Genomic DNA, 27,030 nt, shown 5'->3' with positions numbered 1-27,030 from the left:
CGTCTGTGACTTTCTCAACTGTGTGTTTCTTGGCCTGAAGGGTGTCAAGGATACACAGACCCATGTCTCAGGCATGAATGGAATGGGAACTCGCCTTGACTTCCTTTCCCTTGGCTTCTTGCCCAGTTATGATTAGCTGAGGTATTTTAGAACCTGAAAGATCTAGGGGTCTGATTTTGAGCACAGTGCTTACTTATCTTACTCAGAGCACAAAGCTTCCCCCCACCTTGTCCACCACACCTTCAGAACAGCACGGCAGACCCCGTAGGCTGCCATTCATTTTCTGCCCCTGACCTCTGGGTTGGGTGTGGCTCACCCTAAGTCACTCTACAGTAAGCATTTTGAGCTGCTTGGAGTAACTGAGTCTTGACCAAGGAACTCTTGGGGGGGGGGGGGAGGAAGCAGAAGGTTAGAATTTGAAATTGGACATTATGCATGCAAGACGGATGAAGTGTAAACGTTCATTTCCCTCACAGACAAATACATTTGCTTCGGATTTTGATTTTCCAAATACTCGGAAAAGCACACCACGAAGTACTTTAGCCTTGATGCTCCTTTTTAAAATCCCTTTTTTTTTTTTTTTTTTTTTTTTTTTTTTTTTTTTTTTTTGGTTTTTTTTTCGGAGCTGGGGACCGAACCCAGGGCCTTGCGCTTCCTAGGTAAGCGCTCTACCACTGAGCTAAGTCCCCAGCCCCTTAAAATCCCTAATAACGACTTCATGTGTTCCACACAAACAGAGCATGTAATTTATTCAAGAAAATTAAAACCAGTAATCTAGTATTTTGTATAAAGATCCCCCTTTCTTGTGCTTCAAAAAAACATTATAAAAAAACCAAGAAAATTTGCATATGAAAACAGCCTTTAAAATGAATTACTATTCCAGGAAAAAAAAAATCATGCTATGAAAAAAAAGCCCACAGAAGCAGCCATTTTGTTTTTGTTTCTTACCCGATTTAAAAGAGGAAAGCGATTTAAGGCATCTTTAGGGTTGGACAAGAAAGAAAAACATGGTCCTCAGAAGAGCCCTTTGCCCAGGAGAACACAGACATTTCCTGGCGTCCTCATCAACAGTAACTTAATCTATAAATCCCAGCAAGAAATGTCGAGAGCAGCCTTATTTCATAAGCTTTGCTGAGTTTGCGACAGCTACATAGCAACAGCTTCGCGCTGGGAAAACACGAAGCCTTTTTACATTGGTAATCATCTGTAACATGAACAATTAAATACAGTACTAATGGACTATGGCCAGGAGCCTGGCACTAATATTAAACACTGACAGAGATGAATAGGTTTAGAAGCAAAACCAGGCTGACAAAGACATTTTTATGAAGTGCTTGGACCTATTTTATTTTAAACCAATCAGAGACAGGTTTGGACGAGCAGGGCCCTAGTGACAGGGAGGCATTCACGGCCACTGTACGGCCTCTGCTCTGCCTTAAATAAAAACACCCACTGATTCATTTCCACGGCCCCTACTTTTATTATTGCACTCATTAATAAACCCAAAGTGCCCAGCTAATAATATACAAGTAACGTTTAATGAGGAACCGGGGTTTGGGGTCCCCCCCCCCTTTCTTGTAGTAAAACAAAAACATTTACTGGAATCGTGAGCCGCACTGCATAAGAAATACATCAGCAGTAGATAATGTGATGTGGAGCCCTCGCTCCCTTATCATTGTCCAGGGAAGCAGAGCAGGAGGGAGGAAGTGGGAGCATGGTACTCCCTATATCAGAATGGAAAGAATATAATTCTTGCCCAGGGAAGCAGCTGGGGAGATGGCTCAGCAAATATCAGGTCCTGAGCTCGAAACCCAGCAACCATGTAAAACCTGGTAGTAGCAGTGTACTAAGGACCTCGGCACTGTGGGTCAGAGACAGATCCTTGGGGTTGGCTGGCCAGCCAGCCGAGCCTGATGGATGACAAGACCCTGTCTCAAAGAATAATGTAGGGACCAATGGGATGGTAAGGCCACCACTCACTATCAACCCTGAGGACCTGAGTTTGATCCCCAAAACTGTCCTCTGACCTTCACACACACTTGTTGTACTTGAACAGGAACGAGTGCATGCATGCATGCAGACATGTATACATGTGCATGTAACACACAAACACAGACAGACAGACAGACAGACACACACACACACACCCACACACACACACACTCAGATAAGAAACGAGAGGCTTTCTGGAAGGCTTCAGAAAAGTCACCACAAAGTTCAGAGCTCTCTCGACTGCCCCAGCTTCTTGAAAATGGTGGCTGTGCACCAAAGCGGCCAGCCATTTTCTGTGTGGCCACGCAACTTGTTACTGATAAGGATGAATGGATCTGATAGTATGTATGGCTTTAGCAACAGGCCAGCCTCTTCTTTGCTTAAAGTCCCTGATCTGATCAGAGTACTCCCTCTGGAGTACTATCCTCTGGGAGAACCAGTGAAAGAGCAGACATTTGTAGAACTATGGCCCAGCCTTATTTCCACTCTATGGTCCTTGGGATTATTGGTGATTCCCTGAAGGAACTTTTCATGGTTTCTTTTTTATTGTTGTGATAAAAAGTCCTAATTAGAAGTCACCTGGGGTGGGGCGGGGGAGGGCTGGAGAGATGGTTCAGGGGTTAAGAACACTGACTGTTTTTCCAGAGGTCCTGAGTTCAAATCCCAGCAACTGCATGGTAGCTCACAACCATCTGCAATGGGACCCGAGGCCCTCTTCTGGTGTGTCTGAAGAGAGTGACAGTGTACTCATAAAAAAGCAACCTGGGGAGAAAAGAGTCTATTTGTCTTGCACATTTCGATCACAGTCTATCAGCCAGGAAAGCCAAAGCGAGCACTCCTCAGGAGTGGGCAGCCTCTGTGGCCTGAGTCCTCCTCATGAGTCATTAATAAAGAAAACTCCCTGCAGATTTGCCCACGGACAATCTACTGAGGGCAATTCTTGAAAAGAGGTCCCTATTTCCCCAGATACCTAATCTGTGTCAAGTTGCCAAAAATCAACCAGTACAATCATGATTGGTTTAAAAGAGTGGTCTGAATGCATGCATAGTCTACATTAAAAATGTTCTGCACAGTCTATATTAAAAACAATAAAACCACGATCTTTAAGTATTGGTAGCTAATGGTTATTAATTACTAATTGTTTGTAGCATTCTGACCAGAAGGCTGAAGCAGTCTAGAGAGCAAAACTTGGCTACTGAAGAAAGGTCAAGGGCTTGTTATCAGTGCAGAATTACCCCAGTCTTTAAGCTCTGCGCACTCCTGACGGTGTGTCCAGACAACAGTGTCACCCGACAACAGCAGAGCCACGGGTTCTAAGCTTTCAGCTGTCCCAGAAGCCTGTGAGCACTTCAGTGTCCCTCAGTGCCTCATACTAACACTTTAAGCCATCCCCTAACTACTGAAGCCACCCCCTTCTTCTCAAGACATGTCCTACAGTTGACAATTTAACATGGCTTCCAGTCTACTACTTGCCATCCCCTAACTCAAATGCTGACCAAGAAATCCCAGAACTGGAAGATTATATTATACCTCTTGAAAACTATAATCCAATGGGAGACCAAAAAGTTACAGAATGTCTAGTCTTCTCCTACAAATTCAGAAAATGAAAAGAAAAATGTAAAACCTTTTAATAATGGGTTGTCGTTGCTAGGGCTTCCAAAATTGACAGTTTTACATCGTTTGGGAATCTACTTTTCTTTAGAACAGGAAAATCATTCAGTGAAGTACATTAAAAGTATCTGGGCATTCCGGTCAAGACTGTGGCACTGACAAAACCTCTTAAGGAAAACACACCCAGGGGCTGGAGACACACTCAGCATTTAACAACACCAGCTGTTCTTCCAGAAGTTGTTCAGATGCCAGCACTCACATGATAACATTTAACTATCCATAACTGCTGTTCCAGGGGACCCAACTCTGTCTTCTGGCCTCTGTAGGATCCTACACACACACCAGAGGCAAAATACCCATGTACCTCATTAAAGAAAAATGAAACACACACACACACACACACACACACACACACACACACACACAGACACACAGACACACACACACACACACACACACACACACACTATACTCAATCCTTCTCTCTAACCCCGTTCTTTCCTGCTCTTGATCGTGTGAGGCTCTGTAAAATCTACTTAATGACTGTGCCCATTTGCCAAAGCAGTGAGCAGGCTGCAGCCTTGTGACTCCTTTCGCCAGTTTTGTTTGTCACTGGGTCCCCTTAAGATGAATGGTTCCGAGTGCTGGGAACTTTTGAAGAGGAGAGAGTATGTTTTTATGCCTTTCATGCCATGATTTGATTAGAGGCTCCTAAGCCAAAGATATAAGTAGGTTATGGTAGCCTCCAGCACCGTGGGCAGAGCCCTGACTGGTGAGATATTGTACTGGGGATCAGCTGTCCAATACAGTAGGTAACAAGAATGCGTGAGCTTTGATGCTAAGTACTGAGAGAAATCACAGTCACATTTATATATGTGAAAAACAGTGCTGCCAACAGCGGTAATTTGAACATCTCTTACTGACGTTTAGAATCTTTCCAGATTACAATAGGGCCAGGGCAATCTCTTGGGAATACTCCATGGGAAATTTTCATGAAGTACTAAACCCAACTGGATTTACTTCAATTGTTCTAAAACAAACATTCTCACTTTTGTTAACTGGCTGCTTAGTTAAAAATGAGGAACTGCTAGACGCCCTTAGACGTCAAGGGGACATAACGAACACATACCGTGTCAAGAAGAGTTATGAAGGATGCTGTATATGACCCACAGTGGGTGTCATGAACGTAGGTCAAAGTCGGATTATCAATGGACCATGAGAAAAATAATCAGCAACTTGAGTATTATCATTTTAACTATTTTACCAGCATGCTCTGTTCCACTAGCCAGGTGTATCTTGCTTTCAGTGTATGCACGAACACTATGAAGGCACACACATGTATGCACAGCACACAACCACACAGTCTCTCTCTTCCTCTCCTTTTCCCTCTCCCTCCCTCCTTTCTGTTTGAACTCTCCAGCCCTGGATTTGAACCCACCATCCTTCATGAGTCAGATACACCTTTTCTCACTTATGTTCTTTAGTAAGGATACTTTATTACAACAACGAGATCCGTAATTAAGTGCAGTAGAGGATGAATTCTGAACTGGCCTCCAACACCAAGGACATACATGTGTGCACATGTATTCTTGACACCCACAGGCATGTACACACACCATTACTAACCCCCTCTCCACTACCATAGGGCAGTGCTGGCTGTAAGGAAGCTGGTAGAACCTAAATAAACATTATGTATGGACTCGTCACGCAAAGCACGCCCCACTCAGGAATTTGCTGCCACTCCTCAGCTTCACAGTCAGTGCCAGGCACACAGTCAGTATAAGCACACAGTCAGTCAGTGCAGGCACACAGTCAGTCAGTGCAGGCACACAGTCAGTCAGTGTAGGCACACAATCAGTCAGTGTAGGCACACAATCAGTCAGTGCAGCACACAGTCAGTCAGTGTAGGCACACAGTCAGTCAGAGCAGGCACACAGTCAGCGCAGGCACACAGTCAGTCAGTGCAGGCACACAGTCAATCAGTGCAGCCACACAGTCAGTCAGTGCAGGCACACAGTCAGTCAGTGCAGGCACACAGTCAGTGTAAACACACAGTCAGTCAGTGCAGGCACACAGTCAGTCAGTGTAGGCACACAGTCAGTCAGAGCAGGCACACAGTCAGTCAGAGCAGGCACACAGTCAGTCAGTGCAGGCACACAGTGTAGGCACACAGTCAGTCAGTGTAGGCACACAGTCAGTCAGTGTAGGCACACAGTCAGTGTAAGCACACAGTCAGTCAGTGCAGGCACACAGTCAGTCAGTGTAAGCACACAGTCAGTCAGTGCAGGCACACAGTCAGTGCAGGCACACAGTCAGTGCAGGCACACAGTCAGTGTAAGCACACAGTCAGTCAGTGTAGGCACACAGTCAGTCAGTGCAGGCACACAGTCAGTCAGTGTAGGCACACAATCAGTCAGTGCAGCACACAATCAGTCAGAGCAGGCACACAGTCAGTCAGTGCAGGCACACAGTCAGTGTAGGCACACAGTCAGTCAGTGCAGGCACACAGTCAGTCAGTGTAGGCACACAGTCAGGTCAGTGTAGGCACACAGTCAGTGTAAGCACACAGTCAGTCAGTGCAGGCACACAGTCAGTCAGTGTAAGCACACAGTCAGTCAGTGCAGGCACACAGTCAGTGTAGGCACACAGTCAGTCAGTGCAGGCACACAGTCAGTCAGTGTAGGCACACAGTCAGTCAGTGTAGGCACACAGTCAGTGTAGGCACATGGTCCTTAACACAACTTGGGGGATGGAGGAGGTGCACGGGAAGCGGGCAGATGGGACGGGACATGACTCCAGCCCACAGAGCCTTCCCCAGAGGCCCTGATGTATTCTTTCTTGGTTGTATCATCAGCGCTTTCCTGACACAGGTGGGCCTTATTAGAAAACCAAGCCATGCAGAATTTGGCCCGAGATTTCCTTGATGGAAAGAAAGCGGATCTATCAGTGAAGAAATCCTCACAAGGTATGGAAAAGCAGACCACGTAGACATAACCCCAGGCAGTGCTGCTGGGTTAAGGAATGCCTGGTTTCCAGGGCTCAGGCACACGGGAACCTCATGGCAACATTCCCCATCTTTGATTTCCAGAAGCCCAAATGGTTCCTGATAAATGGGCCTCCTGAGAACATCCCTAGCAAGACACACTTGCAGAGGCAGGGGCATTGCCAGACAGGTGGCCACAAGACAAAAACCTAAGTAAAGGCACACCTAATTTTAGTCTGGGTGACCAGAGAGCATGCTATGTAGAGGAGAATACCGGGTGTGTGAGGAGAGAGGAAGTTGGGGGATGGGCATGAGTGGGGGGGAGGTGAGGGAGTGGGGGGAGGTGAGGGAGTGGGGGAGTGGGTGAGGGTATTTTGTCTTCCTAATGGTCCTTTAGATTTCCCCCATCTTGTCTTTATCCCGAACCGTCTTCCAACGACGCAGTTTTAGTTAGGCCAGGCTTTTGCAGGCAATGGCTCCTTACCTTTCGTAGTGTCTGCGGGTACAAGTGGCCGCACTGGTGCTCCCAGGATTACCGCCTAACTCGTCGTAAATGTGTTTCCACTGACGGCGGGCTGTTATCTGAAAAGACGGCAACGAGAGATTCAATCTAGCATCGAGAGTGAGCTGTAGCGCCAGGGTCATTCATTATACACAACATTCAGAAGAGAACAGACAGCCCTGGACACCCGGAAACAGAGCTGGTGAGTTTAAGGGGGGAGAGGCAATGGCTTTAACAGAAGATCTCTCGCTTCACAATAAAACATGGCTTCCGACTTCTGATACTGCGTGCCAGCCTTGGCTAACTTTATCTAAGGCACCGTCTCCCTAGTTATTCAAACAGCGGTTGGCCCCCAAGGTCCCAAACACACACACCCTGCTCCTTCTATGTTATGTGACACAGTACAAAATAAAGTTACATTTCCACTGAACTGTATGCTAGTTCCCCAACTTAAATGGATCACAGTTGACACTGGCTGCCGGAAGCGGGAGGAGGTGGATGGCCAGCCACACTACTTAAAGAAAATGTTTCCCTCAAACACGTTTGTTTATGCATCTTCTGACCCTTTGGGCCATACAACGTGTTTCCTGCTTTATAACAAAACAGGGCACTAATAAAGCGATCATATAGATTAATGAAAGTGATAAGCAGTGGAAGAATTCACAGCCGTCCGGACAGTCTATCATCACTAAAAGGAAGCCTGAGTTCGAGGTGTGCCTATCCAATCTGTTTGTCTCTATTCACACAGAGCAGGGAAATGGGATATTAATCAGATCTCATGAAAACACACATATTCCCAAGGTGAAATGCTCACCGTGTACCTTATCGAGTTGGGTGTATAATATCAAAACAATAAACAATACCCTGCCCTGTACGACGTGGTCTCTTTTTATTTTTGCCCATAAGTTTTACTGTTGTGCATAGATTGGGATTTTGCAAAATGACAGATGCTAAGATCTGGACATTGATTATTTGGGGTGTGGGGGGGTGGGGAATCACATGGCTCGCCTACCGAACCTGAGCATGTCTGAGGCTAGGACAGGTTCTGACAACCATGTGCACATTTCTAAACAGTTTACGGCCATAAACCAAAAATAAAGAGGCACAATTTCTTTCCTCAAAAACTCCTCATGCCTGATACCAAGGCCCCTTTATTTAGACATCGCCCAGCAAGGTCTTCATTTAGATAAGGGGAGGTCACAAGGTGCACAGTAGGACTGCAGGAACAGCTAAGCACATCCCTGTAACCACTGCAGAAGCAGTTCCCACTCTGGTCATCTGTGCAAACAGCACATTCTATTTTACACTACACAGCTTGCATTTCTGTTGACTCTTGCCATCTCTCAGGGGACAGACACGGTTGGGACATGAAGAGACCGAGACTCAGGAAGGACCCATCACTTGTCTAAGGATACACAGTACAGTAGGAGCAAACCCTCATCTACCCAGTTGCCTTCCAGTACCCAGAGCTGATGTCTCTGTGCTGTTATCAAAGCTACCTCCCATCAGATTGATCTGAAAATACAGGCCACACCAGGCATGAAGGCTTTTTCCCCTGAGTTCTCAGCCTTTTGGGTTTGGGTCAGCAAGACTCGGAGAGTAAACTGAAAAAGTGCTTTCTGATTTGTCAGTCTCTCACATTCTGAAGCTAAAGGGTTCCTCTGTGCTGACCCTTTGTCTCTAGGTAGAACACAGGGGCTCTGCTATGCTGTTCACTACAGAGTCCTTTTTCTTGAGCTGTATTTCCCTGCCATCCCTTCTAGGAAGTCACATCAGATGCTAGAGATTTGGGACATGGCCATCTACCTATACTTCATCTCATTTTAGGACAGAGTTGGGTACAGAGAGTGATGGAGGTGGGAAGGAGGTGGGCAGAGGTCAGAGGTCAGAGGTCAGAGGTCAGAGGACAGAGGTCAGAGGTCAGAGGACAGAGGTCAGAGGTCAGGTGAGAAAGAAACAGATAAGGCTTTCAAGGCTCCTAGCTTAATGGACATCACAACTCCAGACAACCGCAAAGACTGAGCAGACTGCACTCAGGTGCGAGAACCAATCAGGATACACGTGACAAGCTCACTCTGAAGACCACTGAGAATCACTTTTTTCCTAGCATAGGTAAAATTAAAGGGTCTCCAAAAATCACAGCATGCCCCTTAGGTCCAGCACACATGCTCATGTTTTCCAAGTGACCTTTAGAATCCAGATGACATTTCAGAGGGGCACCAAACAAGTTGTCTATACCGCTGTTTGTATGAGAAAACGGCAGTAATGAGCAGAAATAAACCCAAGTCCCTCCGTAGTTTCACTGATGAAACTATTGCTTCAAGAGTATTTTGGGGAGGTGGTGGTATACAGAGATATAGCACAGTCAGTAGGACCCTTGAGTATAAACATGAGAACCCAGGTTTCATCTCCAGAACTTTCACGGAAAAGCCACCACAGGTGGTGGTTTATGCTTGGAACTCTAACACTGGGGACTTAGAGATGGGTGGCGCTGTGGGGCTCAGTGGCCAGACAGTCTAGCCTACTTGGTGATGTATAGGCCAATGAGAGGCCATGTCTCCGAAACAACAATGAGATCCCTCAGAACACCCAAGGACAAAGAGCCAGTCATCTGGTCATAAATGTGACCATGGCACTCACTCAGGGGCTCACAGCAGCTCTGGTCCCAGCACAAGACCAGTCCAGGATGAAGCCAAGCCGGCAAGATCGGCAGTGTTCTCAGACAGGTCACTGCACTCAGCGAGAGTTATAAGACAAAAACCCACCACCAGCAAAACAGAGCAAGCTAAACCAAAATAAAACACAAAACAGAAGGCGTGAAGTAGGGAGGGAGAGAGAGGAATGTTGGGGACACCTGTGGAAAGGAGGGGGGTTGGGGGGCCTGCGGGAAGTGGAAGTTGAAGTTGAAGTTAGGGGGTGGAAACATCGTGACCCATCATTTACATGTATGGGTCTGTGAGCGAGTAAATATATTATGTTCTCTTTGAAAAAAGGCGCAGGGCAACTAAGGACACACGCGCACACGCACGCGACTGCAGGACGGCCACTTGAAAGCCTTGGAGACTTTAATTTATCTACTTTTTAGATTACGAGGATAAAATCATACTGGGGTCTGGGGGGTCTAGTGAAACAGACGGAACTAGGAGCTTTTGTGGACTTGAGTTTTTCCCGGTGGCTTAAGAATGGGAAGTCAACACAAAGTCAAGGGATGCGCATGCGCGGGCGAGCTCCTAACGTAGCTCAGGCTGCCTGGGAAACAGAGCTTTGTCTGGGCACCTTGAGGTGGGGCTGAATTCAAGGAAGATGACTTTTTTATTCCTGGTAGTACTCCAGGAACTGAAGCCGTTCAAGACTACATGACATCATCTTTGGCCTGGACCATTCTGAAATAAGCCAAACGCTTGGTATGTTCAAGAATGCTAGGGACAGAGCCGGAGGATGTCTTCAAATTGATGTCAGAGCCAGAGTCTGACGTCAGAGCATAATCCGGCAGGCAGCCAAGTGCCTTGTCCCAGATGAACACATCATGGCGCTGCCTCATTGGTGGGGCTAGAGGGGTCTGGGAGCACAATGCTGTCGGTGCCTCCTTCTGTGCTCTGATAAATTTCTCTCGGCACCCGTTGTGCTAATACCACTTTCTCTCAGAATACTGCACGGGGCTTTCCACCAGGTGGTCAGTGAAGTTACCTTAAAAAACTACAGCTGATGTGCTCCCTCACGCTTCAGAGACTCCCCTGGTAGTTACTGCTTCCCCAGATGCACAGGAAGGACCCTAGCTCAGGGGCAAAGCGATATCCCTTTCTGGATTAGAAAGAAAAGACTGGGTAGAGGAGTGTCTAGCTGGAAGTCTGCAAAGAGCAAGCCGTTGCCAGCAGCCAATCAAAAACCCTCAAGATGCAGTGTTTTAGGGAATCAAATCTGTTAGATACATTTATGATCCCCAAACCTCAAAGCAGAGAGAAACTTGCTGTATTTCCAGTAAAGGCAGAAGAGACTGAGAGAATGGTACATCGCCAGCCAACATTACAGACTTAAAATGAAACTTCTGCCTCTCTCTCTCTCTCTCTCTCTCTCTCTCTCTCTCTCTCTCTCTCTCTCTCTCTCTCTCTCAAATTGAAATTGGAGGATTGTGAAGAACAAAAATGAAACAATCCATAATCCACAATTCAAACCAGAAGGTTTGGAATAGTTCATAACCACAAACAAAAACAAGCCAATTAAGATGTTCTTGTTCATAACCAGAGGGAACTCCAGAGACCTGGTTTTGGACAGTCATACAGTAACACGTCTGCAAGCTTGATGCTTGAATTTTGGACTGGTCCTGAGTATTTATATTATCAAATATCTACATATCAAGTATCTGCATTATCTATCCATTTAAACCTTTCTCCTAAATTCTTACATTTTTCCCCCTTAAGAATGAGATGTTATCTCAGGTTGTAACTGGTTGGTTACTAGGAAAGGTTAGCATTCTGACATGTATATGGGGTGGTAACTTGAAAGGGCTGGGGACGTATCTCAGTACTACAGTACTATGAATTCATTAGCCATGGTGAGAACAAACAAATAAGCAAACAACAAAAAACTTTAAGGACAAATTTCCAGTCTTTGATATGTGATTTTGATAGAGGACGTAATTGAAGACAGGTTCCATTTGGGACTATACTACAGCTGGTATTCATGGGCTGAAAGATGATATCAACATCACTCCTAAATATGAAGAAAATATCCTAGATATATGAGAAACTGCCAGGAATGGAAGGCACAAGAGACAGTAATTTATAAGTGTCTCCTCTCACCTATACTACTACAGACACTGTATCTTGGGGACATCCTGCAGGCAAGAATATGAAGAAAATACCACGATGGGGAATGCCACTAAGTTAAAATCTGAAAAATACAGTGGCAATTACCAGCAAGCTAGAACCGGAAGACCACCACCACAATGGTCTTAGAAACTATGCCTTAGTTTCCTTCTTTGTATGACAAAGGACATAAACAGAACAAGGATTCTTTTCCATGAAGAGGTCAAGTCATGACAAAAACGTTTTGTCAAGGTGCTATAATTCCTTTTACTCAAAATGGAAAGCTGCATCCAGATTTACCAGGAACTTTTCCCAGCATGAAAAGAAAATAACAGAAACATGGTGCCTGTTCTTGAGCCAAGGGAAGACTGACATTCGAAGATGTTCTAGGCTGCCAAACTAAAACCTCACTGAAAAAAAATCTAAGATTCGAAGTCAAAATACTCCAAGAAAAAAAAATGTATTGTGTACCTACCTAGCAGGGCCAAAAGTTTAGATGTAGATAGTAGAAACATAGTTAGGTGCCAACAGAAAGCCGGAAGTTAGGGAGAGAGGGAGGGAGGGGGATTTAAAAATTCCATTCCTAAGTAGACGGAGGGAGGACTCCCATTGGGTCCTTCGTGTATCCTCCAGATTATGCATCTCCCACCCATGCTACTTGGACATAAGGATTTAAGCTGAAGGCAGTTGAGAACACACACAAAGAGAGTCCCCACTCTTCCTTGTCCATCTGTCATTGGTACAGATTGCCTATGGAAAAGGTATCTTCCACAGTAAGAGAGAGAAGAGAAACTCATTCTTAAATGGGGTGACATCCTTTACCCTTGCTCCCTTCCCCAGCCTACTAAACAGTCCCCAACCCCTGCATCCAACTCCTGTTCTCTCCTGGGCTCGTTTTCTTGTCTTCATCTATCAAGAACTCTCTACTCAGTCTCTTGTCCCAGGCACTGGCCACTCTAGTTGCCCGACCTTGCTGTGACCAAGTTTATCCTATCTCTATGTTGGAATGCTCTCCCTAAGAAAGCCATGGCAAGGTGGATCCAACCCCTCACCTGCTTCTGAAGGTCACCTCAGAGCCGCTTTCGTCCAACACACTTATCCTGCAGGTCTCGTCAGCACATCTGAGCCTTGAAGGCTCCTTCCCTCATTTCTTTTTTTTTTTTTTTTTTTCTTTTTCTTTTTTTCGGAGCTGGGGACTGAACCCAGGGCCTTGTGCTTCCTAGGCAAGCGCTCTACCACTGAGCTAAATCCCCAACCCCCCTTCCCTCATTTCTATCAGGGAGATCACTTTGTTTCTACAGGGTGATGGTCTTTTCAATTTTTTTCCACCCATAATTTAATGACTGATTCTCTTTAAAGTAAGTGCCTTAAGGATCAGGATGGCGAACCTAGATCTTTCCTTTCTCCCGTGGTGTCTAACCTATGTCTCACATGCATATGATGGCCAGTAAACATGGTCAGGTAATCTGCTGATTTATGTTCATTTATTCATTCAACAAAAGAATCAATTCTATGAGTCCAAAAGTACTGCAAATGCGCCCCCAAATTTATCAGAAGTTTCTTCTATTTGTTCCACACCAACTTGGGAGTCTTGTAAAGATACAAGAGATATGAAGACAGGAAACACTGAATTCTGTGAAATCTGCTGGACTCTTCCTATCAGTTCACGGCATGAAGCTCTGGAGTTTGAAAACCATATTTCACAACGCTGTGCAAATATCATGTAACCAACCTCGGTCACAGTTCACCAGAGTGCAGCCCCATATTCTTCACGTTGTAAGATCAGCTTACAAGTAGAGGCTGAGAGGCTGACTGGTGAGCTCAGGAGACTAAGTTTCCATCCTTTCACACAGAGGAGACCTATAATTAGCTCAAGATTTTGCAGAACCATGAGCTATAACTGTGGCAGGGAGTCCATATCTTAATCCATCAACAGATTTCGCCAAGTTAAAAAAAAAAGCTATTTATTTTTGCACAGGGTACTTTTATAAAACAAATCTTGCAAATGAACTTGCATCTATGAAATGAACATTTTACATGTGTTCATGGGCTGGGTTTCTTTATAAACACATTTGCCCCCATATAGCAACCAGTTCACATATGCACGTCAAACCCTTTTTTAGCCAGAATTCCTAGCAGATATCTCAATGGTAAATATCAGATTATCTGACTCAAATAGCACTTTCTACAATTTCCTGTGCCCAGACTCCTACATCAAAACATTCTATTAGTTTCTGGAACAATATACGTTATATGGCAAGGATCACTGGATTGCGGGGTTGGGGTAAAATAAATATAATTTTCTTGACTTTGTGTCTGTTGCTTTCATTTTACTACAGTACAGAGGTCTCTCAGATTACTTCTTAAAGGAAGAAAAGAAATAATTTTCCACTCAATTGCCAGAGGAACTATACAACTTAATCTGATTATCGTGTGGGAGAGAAAAACATTCCCAATGACGCCATCTTCCTATGTCAATTAATTTTATTACAGATGTCGTCTCTCTGAGCTACGTTAATGCAGATCTTTCTCCCCCCCTCCGTATTTCAAGATCTTAATCTCCGTTTGTCCCTCTGATATTTTATTGGCTCAGAAATACACGCTGTAAAAATCCATGGCCATCAAATTTTCCCGTGGGCTAAAAATAACTCACTCCTGTCAGTTAGAATTAGCTGATAAAGAATGTCAGAGCCTGTTCTGAATAAATTTGATAACTTCCTGTTTATGTAGCAGTGACCCTTGTCTAATAAAGCTTCTTTTGCCCTAGAATGAGAGGAGGCTGTCCTCTATTCTATTCCTTAATGGCCAATCCTGATGACTTCTGAAAGCCTTTAATACATTTCCCATATTAGACATGAACAGATGTCAGGTAGGTTGCCAAGGGAGATTTCTTTTATGCAATCTTGGCTTGTCGGACAATCATAGACCTTTCTCAACATGGGAAAAAATTACAGACCCAACTAATTTCCCTGACAGGGGAGAGTTACATATGTTTTCCACTTGTAGTGTTTTACGACAAGTTTACAGTTTTGCCAAACCTGGAACTAATTGGGACCATTTCCAAATCTGGCCCAATAAACCCCCCAAAGTGTAAGAGCCATTGGGAAAGGCAGCCAATGATGGTGTGCTTGCTTTTCAGTTCTCCTCCATTTTGGCCAGAGACAGAGGGGTTGGGGGCGGGGGGAGAGAGTCAGATTGTGAAATCATTTCATTTAAGTTGCTTAAACACTTACTGTTTCATATCCTCCCAGTTTTTGAGCAGCTTGAAACATAGTCCAAAGGTTAACTGTTAGAGGGACAATAAGTATTTAGATAAGCATTGCATTAACACACTTTCAAGAAACGTCAATTCAAACATTTTGTTTTGTTTCTCAATGAGAAAGAGAAGAAAAAAAAAACAGTAACAACAACAAAAAAACCCAATCACCTCTATCAACAACAATAACAACAACAAAACGCAATCACCTGCACCCCATAGAGCTAAATTTCTGGGAAATAATTCACTCGAGGGGCGTTCAACATTATAGGATCTACTATGTTTAACCCTTAAAAAGTATTTCTTGAGAGAGGGTCGCAACACTACAGTGCCTGTGGACTTTAAAAACAAATAGCATCGTCTTGTTTGTCTTTTCATCTGCAAAGGAAGAGAAGACATTGGCAGGACCTTGGGGAATGTGTGGGAATTCAGAACAGGGGTGTGGGTCTTGCTCAGTTCTCAGAGAGAAGGCCTTGATGGCCACGCTTCCTCCAGATAAGATTTCTCTGTGATCAGTAAACAGTCACTTTAATATACAATTACTTTCTTAGACTGCTTGATAACGAAGCTGTATTAAAGGATTTGGCTGTATTTTTGCCAACATGTGTCTGGCATGTGAGTGTAGAAAACAGGCAGGTCACATGCCAGGCCTGAGTCACACAGTAAGGGGAAATAGCCGTTCACAGAGAAATGGAGTCATGGACCCACTTAGCTCCCTATCTGTGCCTGAGATAGCTGTGTGATGTTTGGAATAACTGTAACTTAAAAAAAAACAAAAAAACAAAAAACAACAAAAAACAAAAAACAAATCCCGAGTTTAGGGTTTGCGTGGTTATGCTGCCAAACGAGCTTGGCTCAACTGGTATCGAGATATTTTTGGTGTTCATTTTGTACTTGATACCTTGGAATGTGAGAATACTGGACTTCAAGTAATCCCTTGGTAAGGGAAAAGAACCAAATGGGGAATTAAACTGTCAAACGGCTCTTTGACACACCATTCTCGAGAAGCCATAGCGAGCCTTGTCCTGTTTCAAGGCTGAAAGAGCCTAGCCTTGGCCTTGCTCAGAAACATTGATAACGGGACAGAGCTCTTCACAGAACATTGATTTTACTTCTATTCCAAGCAGCTAGTTTTCAGGCAAACATTGTAATCATCTGCCGTTATGTAAGTTTATAATGGCTTCGAGTGCTCTCTTGTAATCAGCGCCAGCTGCTATTAGCTGTGTAAATTGTTAGGTAGAACATACAGGTTTGACTCTCTTCATCGGAATGACATGTGGCTTTAATGGGAAGATGCATTTGGAGAAAATACTATTTCAAGCTGGAGGGTCCCATGGCTTTGTGCACCAGTAAATCCAGACAAGAGCAAAATATACACTTGGCTGTGAACTCTGGGGGCAAGATCTTTTCTTTTTTGTTTTCAATGGAATTCTGCTCAAGCTATGAGTTGTGTCTATGCATGAAGACGTCTAGATGCACCATCCAGCTCAAAGTTGCTCCAAACTGGGATTTCCCTTTGGGTTTTTATCCCACATTTGCTGTGAATTCAGACTTAAAAAAACAAAACAAAAACCAACAGGTTTAGGACTAAAGAGGTTTTCCCCCCCTCTTTATTGGTCCACTTCTAAACATCTCCCTTTTAGAAGCTGTCCCTGAATAGGCAACATCTGTGCCTGATAAGGCGACATCATCGTCATTATCTCATAAGAAAGGAGTTGCAGACACTCTAGATTGACAAAACAGAAAACAAGAATCTTTCAGCACGGTCTATTTCCAGTCACCGTCCTCGGACGCCTGCCTATAAATATCGCTGCAATTGTCCCAGAAGGCAACAATGCAGCGGAAAGAGGCAGGGAGAAAATTCTTGGCTTGGACAATTTGTGGATCTACTATAAACAGAAAACACCCTGCCTAGATTAGGGTTTCAACATAATCACTAGTAGAAAAGAAAGAAAAAAAAAAAACAAAAAAAAAACAAAAACACATTTTTTCCCACTCCCCCCCCCGCCCCCGCCCGATGCCTTGCAATTTCAAAGAATCCGAGCAACTTTTGATATTTCAGAAACAAAAACAAGTATACTTACTCTGTTTGAAACCCAAGTAGGGAATTCGCTCGATGGGCGTTTTTCTTTCTTTCATGTATTTGTACAGGGCCACTAAGAAGGCTTGTTCATCTGCCCTGCACTCTTCGCCAATGGACAACTTTGGCTTTTCTTCACTCGAGGATTTTTTACAGTTATTGTGGTTATTTTTCGGCTTGGTCAAGGCTGACCTGGCCTCCCCTTTCACCTGGAAAAAAGTAGGAACCACAGTATAAACAAATCAAGCCCGGCCTCAGAAGGCTTGCAAAGACATATTTAAGGGACACTTGGAAGACAGCCTTGGGTAAGAACGGTCCTAGACAATTAGTCAACAGGCACAAAGCTCTATAAAGGAGCACACAGTGGGCCTTTGTGCCCTGTGGACTTGATGGCAAGTACTTGAGTCTACCAAGGGTGTGCTCTGAATGCCAATAAAACTTTATTGACAAACAGGTGTCCAGAGGGCCACACTTGGCCAGGTTGTACCAGGGCCCTTTGTATTCTTCATAGTACATTCATGTCAAACCAGAAGAAACAGTGTTGATGTTTGGTGAGAAAACTGCTTTGCCTCTCGACACATTTTTATCTTCCCGAAGGGCACCATCATTAATGTCACTGATGAAACCTTTCTTTCATAACAGCAGCCCGATACTTTATATATATTATATATACTATATATAACATAGTATAATATATTAGATAGACTTATTTCTTTGTGTAGATTTATCCTCTTCCTCTTTCTAGACACCTGGAAGAGCTCTCCATGCTGGGATATACCAGCAACGTCATTGCCATGTGTCATCTGAGGTTGATGACCTCATATGACCATGAATATTATATCTAAAAACAGACTCTTTAATGAGGACTTGATAGCTTTTCCATCAGCTTAGGATGGGATAGGAAATGTCTCCTTGCCAGAAAAGAAAGAACAGAGAGCAGCTAAAACCCCAAGTAGAACAAATGGCCCACCCTCTCAAACTAAGACATAAATAGAGGCAGATACTCCACGGTTCTTCTGCGCCGCAGGCAGACTCTGGAGCTTGGCTAACCTAATGTTCCCTGCTCTCGGCCATGTTGTACAGCGGCCTTTGATGGCTGTTAAATATAACACTGAGTCGCTGAGTTATTTTAATTGTAAAAGGGGGAAGTACAAAGGGTCAGACTTCGGGTTCAAATGCACCCGTGGGGAATGTGTACATTCCAGTGTTCTTTACGTCTCCTGGCTGACATCAGGCAGGAAGAGGGCAAGGGCCGGGGAACGTTGTGAATAAAAACGTCCCACAGATTCTACCCTGTTCTCTCTCTCTCTCTCTCTCAGACTTTTCAGCCTCCACCAATCCTAAGCAGATGAAAAGGTTTCTGTTTATTTATTGAGGGGGAGCACATCCTCTCTGAGAGGGCTTCGTTACCGCTTGTTCTCTCTCTTGAGAGCGCACACTGCTTTAATTTCTTCAGACTGGTCTCACAAGAATAACACTTTCTGGGCAAATCAGTGGGGCCACCAGAGATAATTCTGATATTTTTAAGGGGCTGTGGAAATGGGGTGAAGACGTTTTCCCATATAGGATTTTTACTGACAATGTCGTCCAACTTGTGCACTCTGTGACGTCATAGGAAGGCAGACATCCTGTGACTCTTGACGCCATTATCAATTTTCAGTGCCAAGCTTTAGGTTGATGATGTATGTCCTAATTGTTTTGGCTCCTGACACCGTGAAGCATCCTAGTGTTCATCTGTATTGCCTTATTGGTTTACGTTAGTACCTAAGCCCTGCTGTAATACCACCGACAGGTACTGCATTCTCTCGCTGGCCAGCCTTGCAGAGTAGCAGGCTTGCCAGCAAGCTCCAAGGAACCGCTTGTCTCTCCCCATGTCCCCAGCACTGGGGTTAGAAGCACATAGAACCGGACCAGCTTTCTTTTTTCTTTTAACATGCATACTCCAGATTGAACTGAGGTCTTCGCGCTTGTAGGACAAGCATTTTAAACACCTGAGCTATCCCCCTGAACTTTATGTGCACACCTCTCATGCAGTAAGTTATTATTGTCATAAGAACCTAGAAACTGAGGCACAGGCAGAAGAACAGGTTTAAATGTGTACGATGAACTTAAATGGTGGTCAAAACAAACAAACTTTCAAGTAAAAGGCACATCACATTTCCAGGCATGACACCTAGGGCCGAGAAATACGATTTAGCATATTTATATGTAACCCGGACATGATGACATCTCCTACTGAGAACTATGATTCCTCAAGTCACATAAAAAATCAAAACTAGATGGTATATAAAGCGTAAGGGCTTCTTTTCTTCTATTGGGCACCCAGCCAATCAAGAGCAAGAACCCTAGGCCCATGTGGTGCCTTTAATGAATGATGTAACCTTATGTGCTTCATTGATGCTGTGCCAGCCACAGGCACTGCGAAAGGTACTTGACTAGACCCATTTTACAGGAGAGAAAACTGAAGCTAACTGAGGCTCAAGATCTTTGATCCGTGGCTACTGAACACCTAAGTTTGGAGTTCTGGTCTACCTTACCTCCAAACCTCAACTATGTTCAGAGAAGTAGAGCACAAAGCCGTGTGCGAAACAGGCCGAGGTCTAAGTCTGTGGTGATAACAGACGGAGCATCACTGTTATTAGACAGAGGCGTCTCGGTTAGGGGACTTCGAGGTTTGCAGATAGATAGACAAGCCCTCTGCTTGTGTGTGTAAGAAGAGAAATACTAGAAATGGAAGGAAAGTACATGTGGTAAGAGCCACGGCTGAAGTAGCTCACCCTCTCTGTTTATGACAAAGACTCCAAGAAAGACCATGCTGTCACCTGCTGAACTCCATCCTGTATCCCAGGGGCCCCTTAGGGGAGGAAGGAAGCTCAGCAGGAGGGTAACAAATGGGCAGTGGCTTGCATCTCAAACTACCTTGATAACTTTCTCAGTGCAAGCAAGCTTTCTGTGTCCCCTCCCCCCCACGCCTCCGTAAGACTCAGTCAAGCTATTGTCTGCCTGTTTTGCCCACATTTACTCAAAAAACATTCCCAGCATTCTAGACAGCTGAATTACTGCAATTCAAGTATTAAAATGGAAATACCATCTAGTGCTCATGTTGACCTTAAGAAAGCATGACCTTTAAGGGTGGCAGTCAGGTTCCTGACCTGAGCCACACACACCTGATGAATTCACTAGAAGCTCTGGGGGGTTTTCAGAGTGATTGACAGCATGTTAATCAGAGAAACGATGTTTAATGTTCTCAATGAAGCCACGTGTCTATTTGACACTATCCTCATTCTTCTATGCAATTGAGTTGTAACCACTCTCTTGGTTATTAGCAGGGCTACCCGGCTGGGCTGAACCAGCAACAAGCAGGCTAGACTTCTAATCCTGATTTGGTCAACAACTGGGGACAATACCCTTGGATTCTTGGTAATAATTCTTAGGGATAGTTTGGATGGCCAAAAGAGATGATGATATTGAAACTATCGCGAGCATCACACTTGCAACACACAGCAAAGCAAGGATGTGATTTAAGAGGGCACCCAGCATAACATACTTTGCCTCTCTATGTTTCTTTCTACATGGGAACCACCTGTTACATGTCTAATCTTTAGAAAATGCTTAATGCACGTGTGCGTGCATACACACACACACACACACACACACACAAACACACACACACACACACACAAACACACACATGCACTACCACACAAAATCATTTACTTTCCATCACTAAAGATCTAAGCCAAGTATAGTTGATCAAGCCTCAGTTATGGGCCTGCTGCTATAAATGGCTCCATCAAGTGACAGGACTGGAACTGATCCTCACGACCCCTTCCTAGGGCCAGGTGTTCTTTCTCCTCACGAGACATGCGTTGCCTTCAGAAAGCCACGGAATTTCTCCAGGGGAAAAAAAGTGCTGTCCTATTAACGCCGAGAGCCTGCAAACTTCCAAAGGTGATGTCACGACCAGAGAAAATCCCATGCCTCTCTTCCGGAAGGTTTGTCGTGTGGAGCTGCAGGTGGCTGGCATTTATCCACGGTTAGAAATGGTCTGTTTGAGGCGCTCTGAAAACACAACGCAGGTCTACGAACCAAGTGGCTCACCAACACTTAAAACACTGGTTCAAGTTCCCGAAATAAGCAGATGGTCATAGACTTAACATTTTTACTGCAACGTTTCACGGCAAAAGACCACTTTAGGACTCAGATGTCTTTTAAAATGGCTCTCCTGGCCCCAAGCATGGGCATTTGTTCCAAGCATTTGTTCCTCCTGCAGGATTTTCCAGACAGGTGCCAACAGATACACTCACCACGCTTTAAAAATTAATCTTTCCCAGTTAGTGGGTTTCTCCAAGCCCATTAGAAATATTTCAAGGCAAGACTGTAATCCAAAGGTTCCAAAAGCTAAGACGTCCGACTAGTTCCCAGGAGCTGACCACAGCGCAAGAACATTGGAAGGATGGCGTGTCTCATGGTGACCAATTTCAGTGGCAGCGTTAGTGAAAGGAGAGGTGAGGAGAACCGAGACTTGGCTGTCATCCCTCGTAAAAAGAGTAAAGTCAGCAAACACTGAACACAGTCCATGATTTCAATAGCCGTCAGCTTCTTCTGCTCTCTGAGTCACAGTATGAGTTTTGTAGTCCCCACACATGAGTAGTAATTCCAAATAACAAGGATGAGCGCTTTGTCCCAGTGCGCTCAGGTTTAGAATGTTCTCAAAGAGATGCAACGTAGGCTCTGCATTCTCTGTTGAACGTCGCCATTGTAAAACCCCAACTCCCTATGTATGACCTTGCAGGACTCCTCGGGTCGCACTTCAGGGAAAGGACAGATCCTTCATTCAAGGACATAGAAACCAAGGTCCTAGGTAGTGGGTCCAGGGCTAAGATTCTCAACTCATGAGAAAATATCCTTCATGGTATCCATATGACTTCACTTGCACAGAGTTAAATGGACAGAGACTAAGCAATAGCAGAGAATACTGGGCTTGCATTTAGCCAGCAAACTTAAAAAAATACACACTGTTGGAGATTGGCTTTAAAATTAAAAACGAAAAGAAAAGAAAAGAGAAGAGAAGAGAAGAGAAGAGAAGAAAAGAAAAGAAAAGAAAAGAAAAGAAAAGAAAAGAAAAGGCTTCCGGTGAGACCTTGGGAGCTTGACAAATCCCTAACAAAAGAGCCTTCAGAACTTTGTGGTTAGGAGTCATAGATAAGATTTACAGAATGTAGACATCCATGGTTCCCTTCGACACACTGGGAAGGGGAGAGAGGATCCAGAACAAGCAACAGCCGGCCAGCCACGTCAATTCAAGCCATTTTCTTCTACGTCAGAATCTTCATCAATGATCAACATGCCCCCACATTCAAAGCTCTAGCACTTAGATCTGGAAAGGCTTCCTCAAGTCTAATCTGCCCTTTGTTTCTGATCTAGATGGATGAGAACTGTCTTTGGCCTAGAAGCAAAACACCAAACACAAACATCCAAGAACCAGAATGCGGAACCGTGACCCAGCCTCATAGAAGTCCAAAAGACAAGTCTAAAAATATGAAGCTAAATAGTTCACGAAACACTTCAGGAACACACTGCAAAGATTCCAAAGAATGCTCATTCAAAATGGGCCAACAAGCCTCTACAGTGGACGCCTTCCTTCTGTATCCAGAGACATCTTTAAAAAACACACATTCGCCTTTTTTTTTGCATGCATATTCTTTCTCGTGTATCTCTGATTTGCTCTAATATGAGTTAGAGGTGACCTTGGGTGGGGGAAAAACATGACCAAAAAAGATTAATTCTAGCCACTTCTAATTTCATCTCCAGTTAATCTCTGAAGCACATTTAGATGTGTCCACTCAGAGAGAGGATGGTTCAGCTGGTCTATTTTTGATCCGAGCAGAGTAAACTATGTCATTGTGTCATCTGGTATAAGATCTCAGGCTGAGTGACGTGCGCACTTAATCATGTCCTTTCCTGAACAAGCCAAACTGGGAGGTGAGAAGTCTTTCTGTTGACTAATCAAAACGCCGCTGGCCTCCTACCAGATCCTCCCCACCCACTAGGGAAGTGTCCAGTAGCCGAGAGAGCCAAAGACAGATTCTGAATTGAACTCGGACGGTCACCGAGACATCAGATATCAGAGAGGTCAAAGTGGAAACTCAGTCAGGACGAGTCCCAGTGGACGACCCACCTTACCTTGCTGATGACTTTACCGTCACAGTTATTGTTGGGGTCCTTTGAGCCACTGAAGGAGTCTCTTCTCTGGGGACATGTTTTCTTTTTGCGTGGTCTGCCTTTGAGATTTGGCGCTGAAAACAAATGGAGAGCAATTTGTCAGACCTCTTCTGGGGAAAAGACCCAGAAACTTTACTATAGAGTGCTCTGCTCTGATAGCTGAAACACGCAGGTCAGCCACCAACTTTTATTGGATACTCCTGTCTTTGAAGGGTCCTTGGTAGATGCAGGAGTTTGTCTCTCACAGATAAAGTATCACCTTTCCCATGTCTAATTAATATAAATAAGATGAGGGAGATATGGGAAATATAACCCCCCCTCCTGCCCTCCCACATCTGTACCCTCCCTCCTTCCCCACACCCCCCCCCCCCAGTGCCAACTGTCAGAATAGAAGTACCCCTGGTCAGACTTGGAGATCTCTCCTCCTGTTTGTTTGATATCTCGGTTTTAGAAACCCAAAAGCCACGCCAGCCTGTGATGTCATCACAGGAAAGGAACATCTGAAAACATCACTCTTCTGAAGAGTTTTGAGACAGCAGCATTTTCTCAAATCACCATAGCAAGGAGAGAAAGAGAGAGACTAGAGAAAGGGGCTCACAGTAACAAGCTGCCATTCCACGCATTTTCTCCCGAATACTACTGTAGCCAGCCTGTCTCAAATCTCAGCAAATCTGGCCAAGACACTGAGTCAGCGTGTTCTCTTTCCCTCCTCAATATATTTTTATGAAGATCTGGAGGGTTATTTAAAATAAATTCCAAAGCTTACACTGGGGTTAGCCTGACTCCTGTGGAGGTGTGTGTGTGTGTGTGTGTGTGTGTGTGTGTGTGTGATTAAAGCCATAGTTACAAATGACACAGGTGATGCTGAGCTTGGGCTGTTTATGGGGTGTCCTGACTGCCCCCCTACCAGCTTTCACATTCAAATGCCATCGGTCATGGTCATGCAATTCTCAAAAAAAAAAAAAAAATCTAAAACCTACTAACTCACGGAGCTGCCGTTAACCAACTCCAGACGAATGCCTCCCCCCCCACCCCGCCCCCAAGCAATCTCTCCAGAGCTCTCAAAGCACCTATATTTTTATTACTTTGAAGGACAGTTAGAGGGGAAAAAAAAGTCTGAACAGCAGGGAGCCTCTTAATTGTTATTTATCTCTTGACACACAGGGTTAGCCGGTGCCTTTAGGACATTTTATATTGGACTCAATTTACATACACACGGACTGCCTACTAGTTTGTTTTTCTGCCGCGGTTAGGAGCTTTACTGTCAGTGAAACTCAGCTAAGGCAACAGTGTCTTTCCTGTCAAAGTGGGGAGTGTGGGTTATGAAGCCATTTCGGGAGGCTCGGGCTCCCCTTCCCAAACGACCGTTCTCATTTCATTCTCAAAAAAACAAAACAAAAAAACAAAACAAAAAAAAAAAAAAAAAAAAAAACGCTGGTCTCAAAGTCCATCCCAGAAAACCTGCCTGGAATTTTCGAAGGTAAAGTCGGAAGGAAAATCAATCGAAAACAGACATTACCCATTCCAGTCGCCAAACATCTGCCTGATTGACGCCTGTGCTCAGGAAAGCTCCGGCAGGGGACTGTTCCCCAGTCTCATCCCTGGAAGTCTGGTCTTGGTGTGAACGCAGCTTCCTAGCTGCGAGGAGGCTCAGCGCTGCTCACAAGTCCCCTCCCCCGGCAGCTCCATTACTCATGTAAACACACAGCAGTGACTAGCACGGGTGTGTGGGATGGGCTCTGAGCTCTGAGCACTTAGAGGGAGCTGCCAGACTAGCAAGGAAGACTCTGCTCTCTCCTCCTCCCTGGCTCGCTGGCGACTCGCTGACTGCGCCCAGCCTGTTTGGTGGCTCCTGACCTCTCTCTGGTGGGAGCTCGGGAGCTCAGAGCCCAGTTCGGAGAACTTGCTACGGTCCACAGCCTGGAGCCAGGGTGTGGACTGTTTTGTTTAAAGGACTTTGTGTAGCTCGGAAGCTCTTCCACAAGGACCAAAGTGCCAGGCTTTAATGACTGCTAGGGTAGGACTTACTCTCAAGTCCCCTTATCAAAATAACTGCTCTGCACTGAGCAGGCAGAAGCAAACCGGACTTGAGAGAGAAGCTCTGAGAGATCCCATCAGCCTTCAGTCGGAACAGAACAATATGGCCTCTGTTCTGAGACTTGTCAAAGCCATCTTTCCCCTCCTCATATTTTTGAAAAGCACTTAAAACCTAATAGGCATTTATTTCCAGAGAAGCTTTCAAAGCCCAAAGGCCCTGTCTAAAGACAGAGCTTTGCACTGAACCCCAAGTTTTAAAAACAGCAAGGCAAAGGTTCTGAGAACCTGTAAGAGCCACCCTGAAACCCAGTCGATTTCCTTCATCTTTGGGGATGTTTTCAGAACCCAGATACTCAGCGGATTCTGAGAACTACAAAGTTAGAATGGAGGAAACCAGTGCACTGATCACAGAACTCTAAATATGGGGTCTTTGATTCTTAATTGGTCAAGAACATGCTAATGCAAATCCTTCTTTTACTCCCAATTAGGATCTCTCTCTCTCTCTCTCTCTCTCCCCCCCTCCCCCCACCCCCCTCTGTTTAGTCATTGTATTCTTTGTACAGAAGGAGAGGCACAATATTATTATCCGTGACTGGACCATCTTTAAGGGTAGGGCCATTGACTTTGAATCTTATTTGCATAACATTAGGGAGGTAGCGTTGTGTCAAGGTGTTTGTTGAATGACTAATGGAAACACAGATAACTCATCACATCCTCCTAAGTAAGTGGGACCTGCCAACTGGATCACGTGATACATGTGTCACGCTGGGAACCTTTACCCCTTTACATCCGATGCTTTGGTCACCTAACCTGGAAGCTTGAGGTAACAGCGGAACAAGGAAGAGAGGCTTTTGGCTTCCTGGCTGCTGCCAAACCTTTGCCTTCACCACAGCCTTGTGCTCCGTATCAGTCACAAACCATCTATGTGCCAGGGGCGGTGACCAAGAAGAACTGGTGACCAGTCCCCCATAATGCAACAGGAGACCTTTTCTATCTAAGACCCTCAGTGGAGCTTTGTGACCGAGGGGGAGGAAGATAACAAATATTCCACCCCTGGATTATGCCTAACTTGCCCCCAGGGCAGAGAAACAAATCTTTCTGTTCACCTCTGATTAAAAAGTGAATGCCCATGGTGCGGTGGTTGGGACAGAGTAGGGCTTTGAGGCTTATTTTCTCACAAGAGAAACATCCTCATACCTTCCAGCCATCCTGGATACTGTACTTACTCCCCCCTGGAAAGCAAATGCCAAATCCAAGGTCCTGAGTCTCAACCTGGAGCCGCAGGCTCCTGCTCTAGGGAAGAGTGACCTCTCATGTCCAAGCTCTGCTCTCACAAGTGACAACTCTGTCATCAGAGAGGCTTCCTCTGGCCACAGACGGAAACATAAGCAGAGACCCACAGCCACACATCACACACACACACACACACACACACACACACACACACACAGTCTACATTAGAGGTCTCCATCAGATTCCTGACCCCACAACCCGACCCACCCTGGCCCTAGAGCTCAGGGAATCCCTTGGAAGAGTAAG

The 27,030-nt window shown here is 44.9% G+C and overlaps 1 protein-coding gene across 3 annotated transcripts in view; it reads right to left on the bottom strand.

The window, feature by feature from the left end:
* The window catches only part of Arid5b (AT-rich interaction domain 5B), a 183,114-nt gene that overhangs the window by 20,433 nt on the left and 135,651 nt on the right, over window positions 1-27,030 (bottom strand). For 2 of the 3 annotated variants that reach the window (NM_001107624.1, XM_087597501.1), the window contains 4 exon segments: window positions 7,071-7,168; window positions 15,127-15,179; window positions 17,234-17,438; window positions 23,416-23,528. In NM_001107624.1, the coding sequence (NP_001101094.1) occupies window positions 7,071-7,168; window positions 15,127-15,179; window positions 17,234-17,438; window positions 23,416-23,528 (469 nt within the window). 3 annotated transcript variants of the gene reach the window in all.

Source organism: Rattus norvegicus, chromosome 20 (genome assembly GCF_021556685.1).
Source record: "Rattus norvegicus strain SHRSP/BbbUtx chromosome 20, alternate assembly SHRSP_T2T, whole genome shotgun sequence".
In the NCBI taxonomy this organism is placed as follows: domain Eukaryota; kingdom Metazoa; phylum Chordata; class Mammalia; order Rodentia; family Muridae; genus Rattus; species Rattus norvegicus.
The sequence above is the reverse complement of the archived record's forward strand: the minus strand, read 5'-3'. Positions and strand labels throughout refer to the sequence as shown.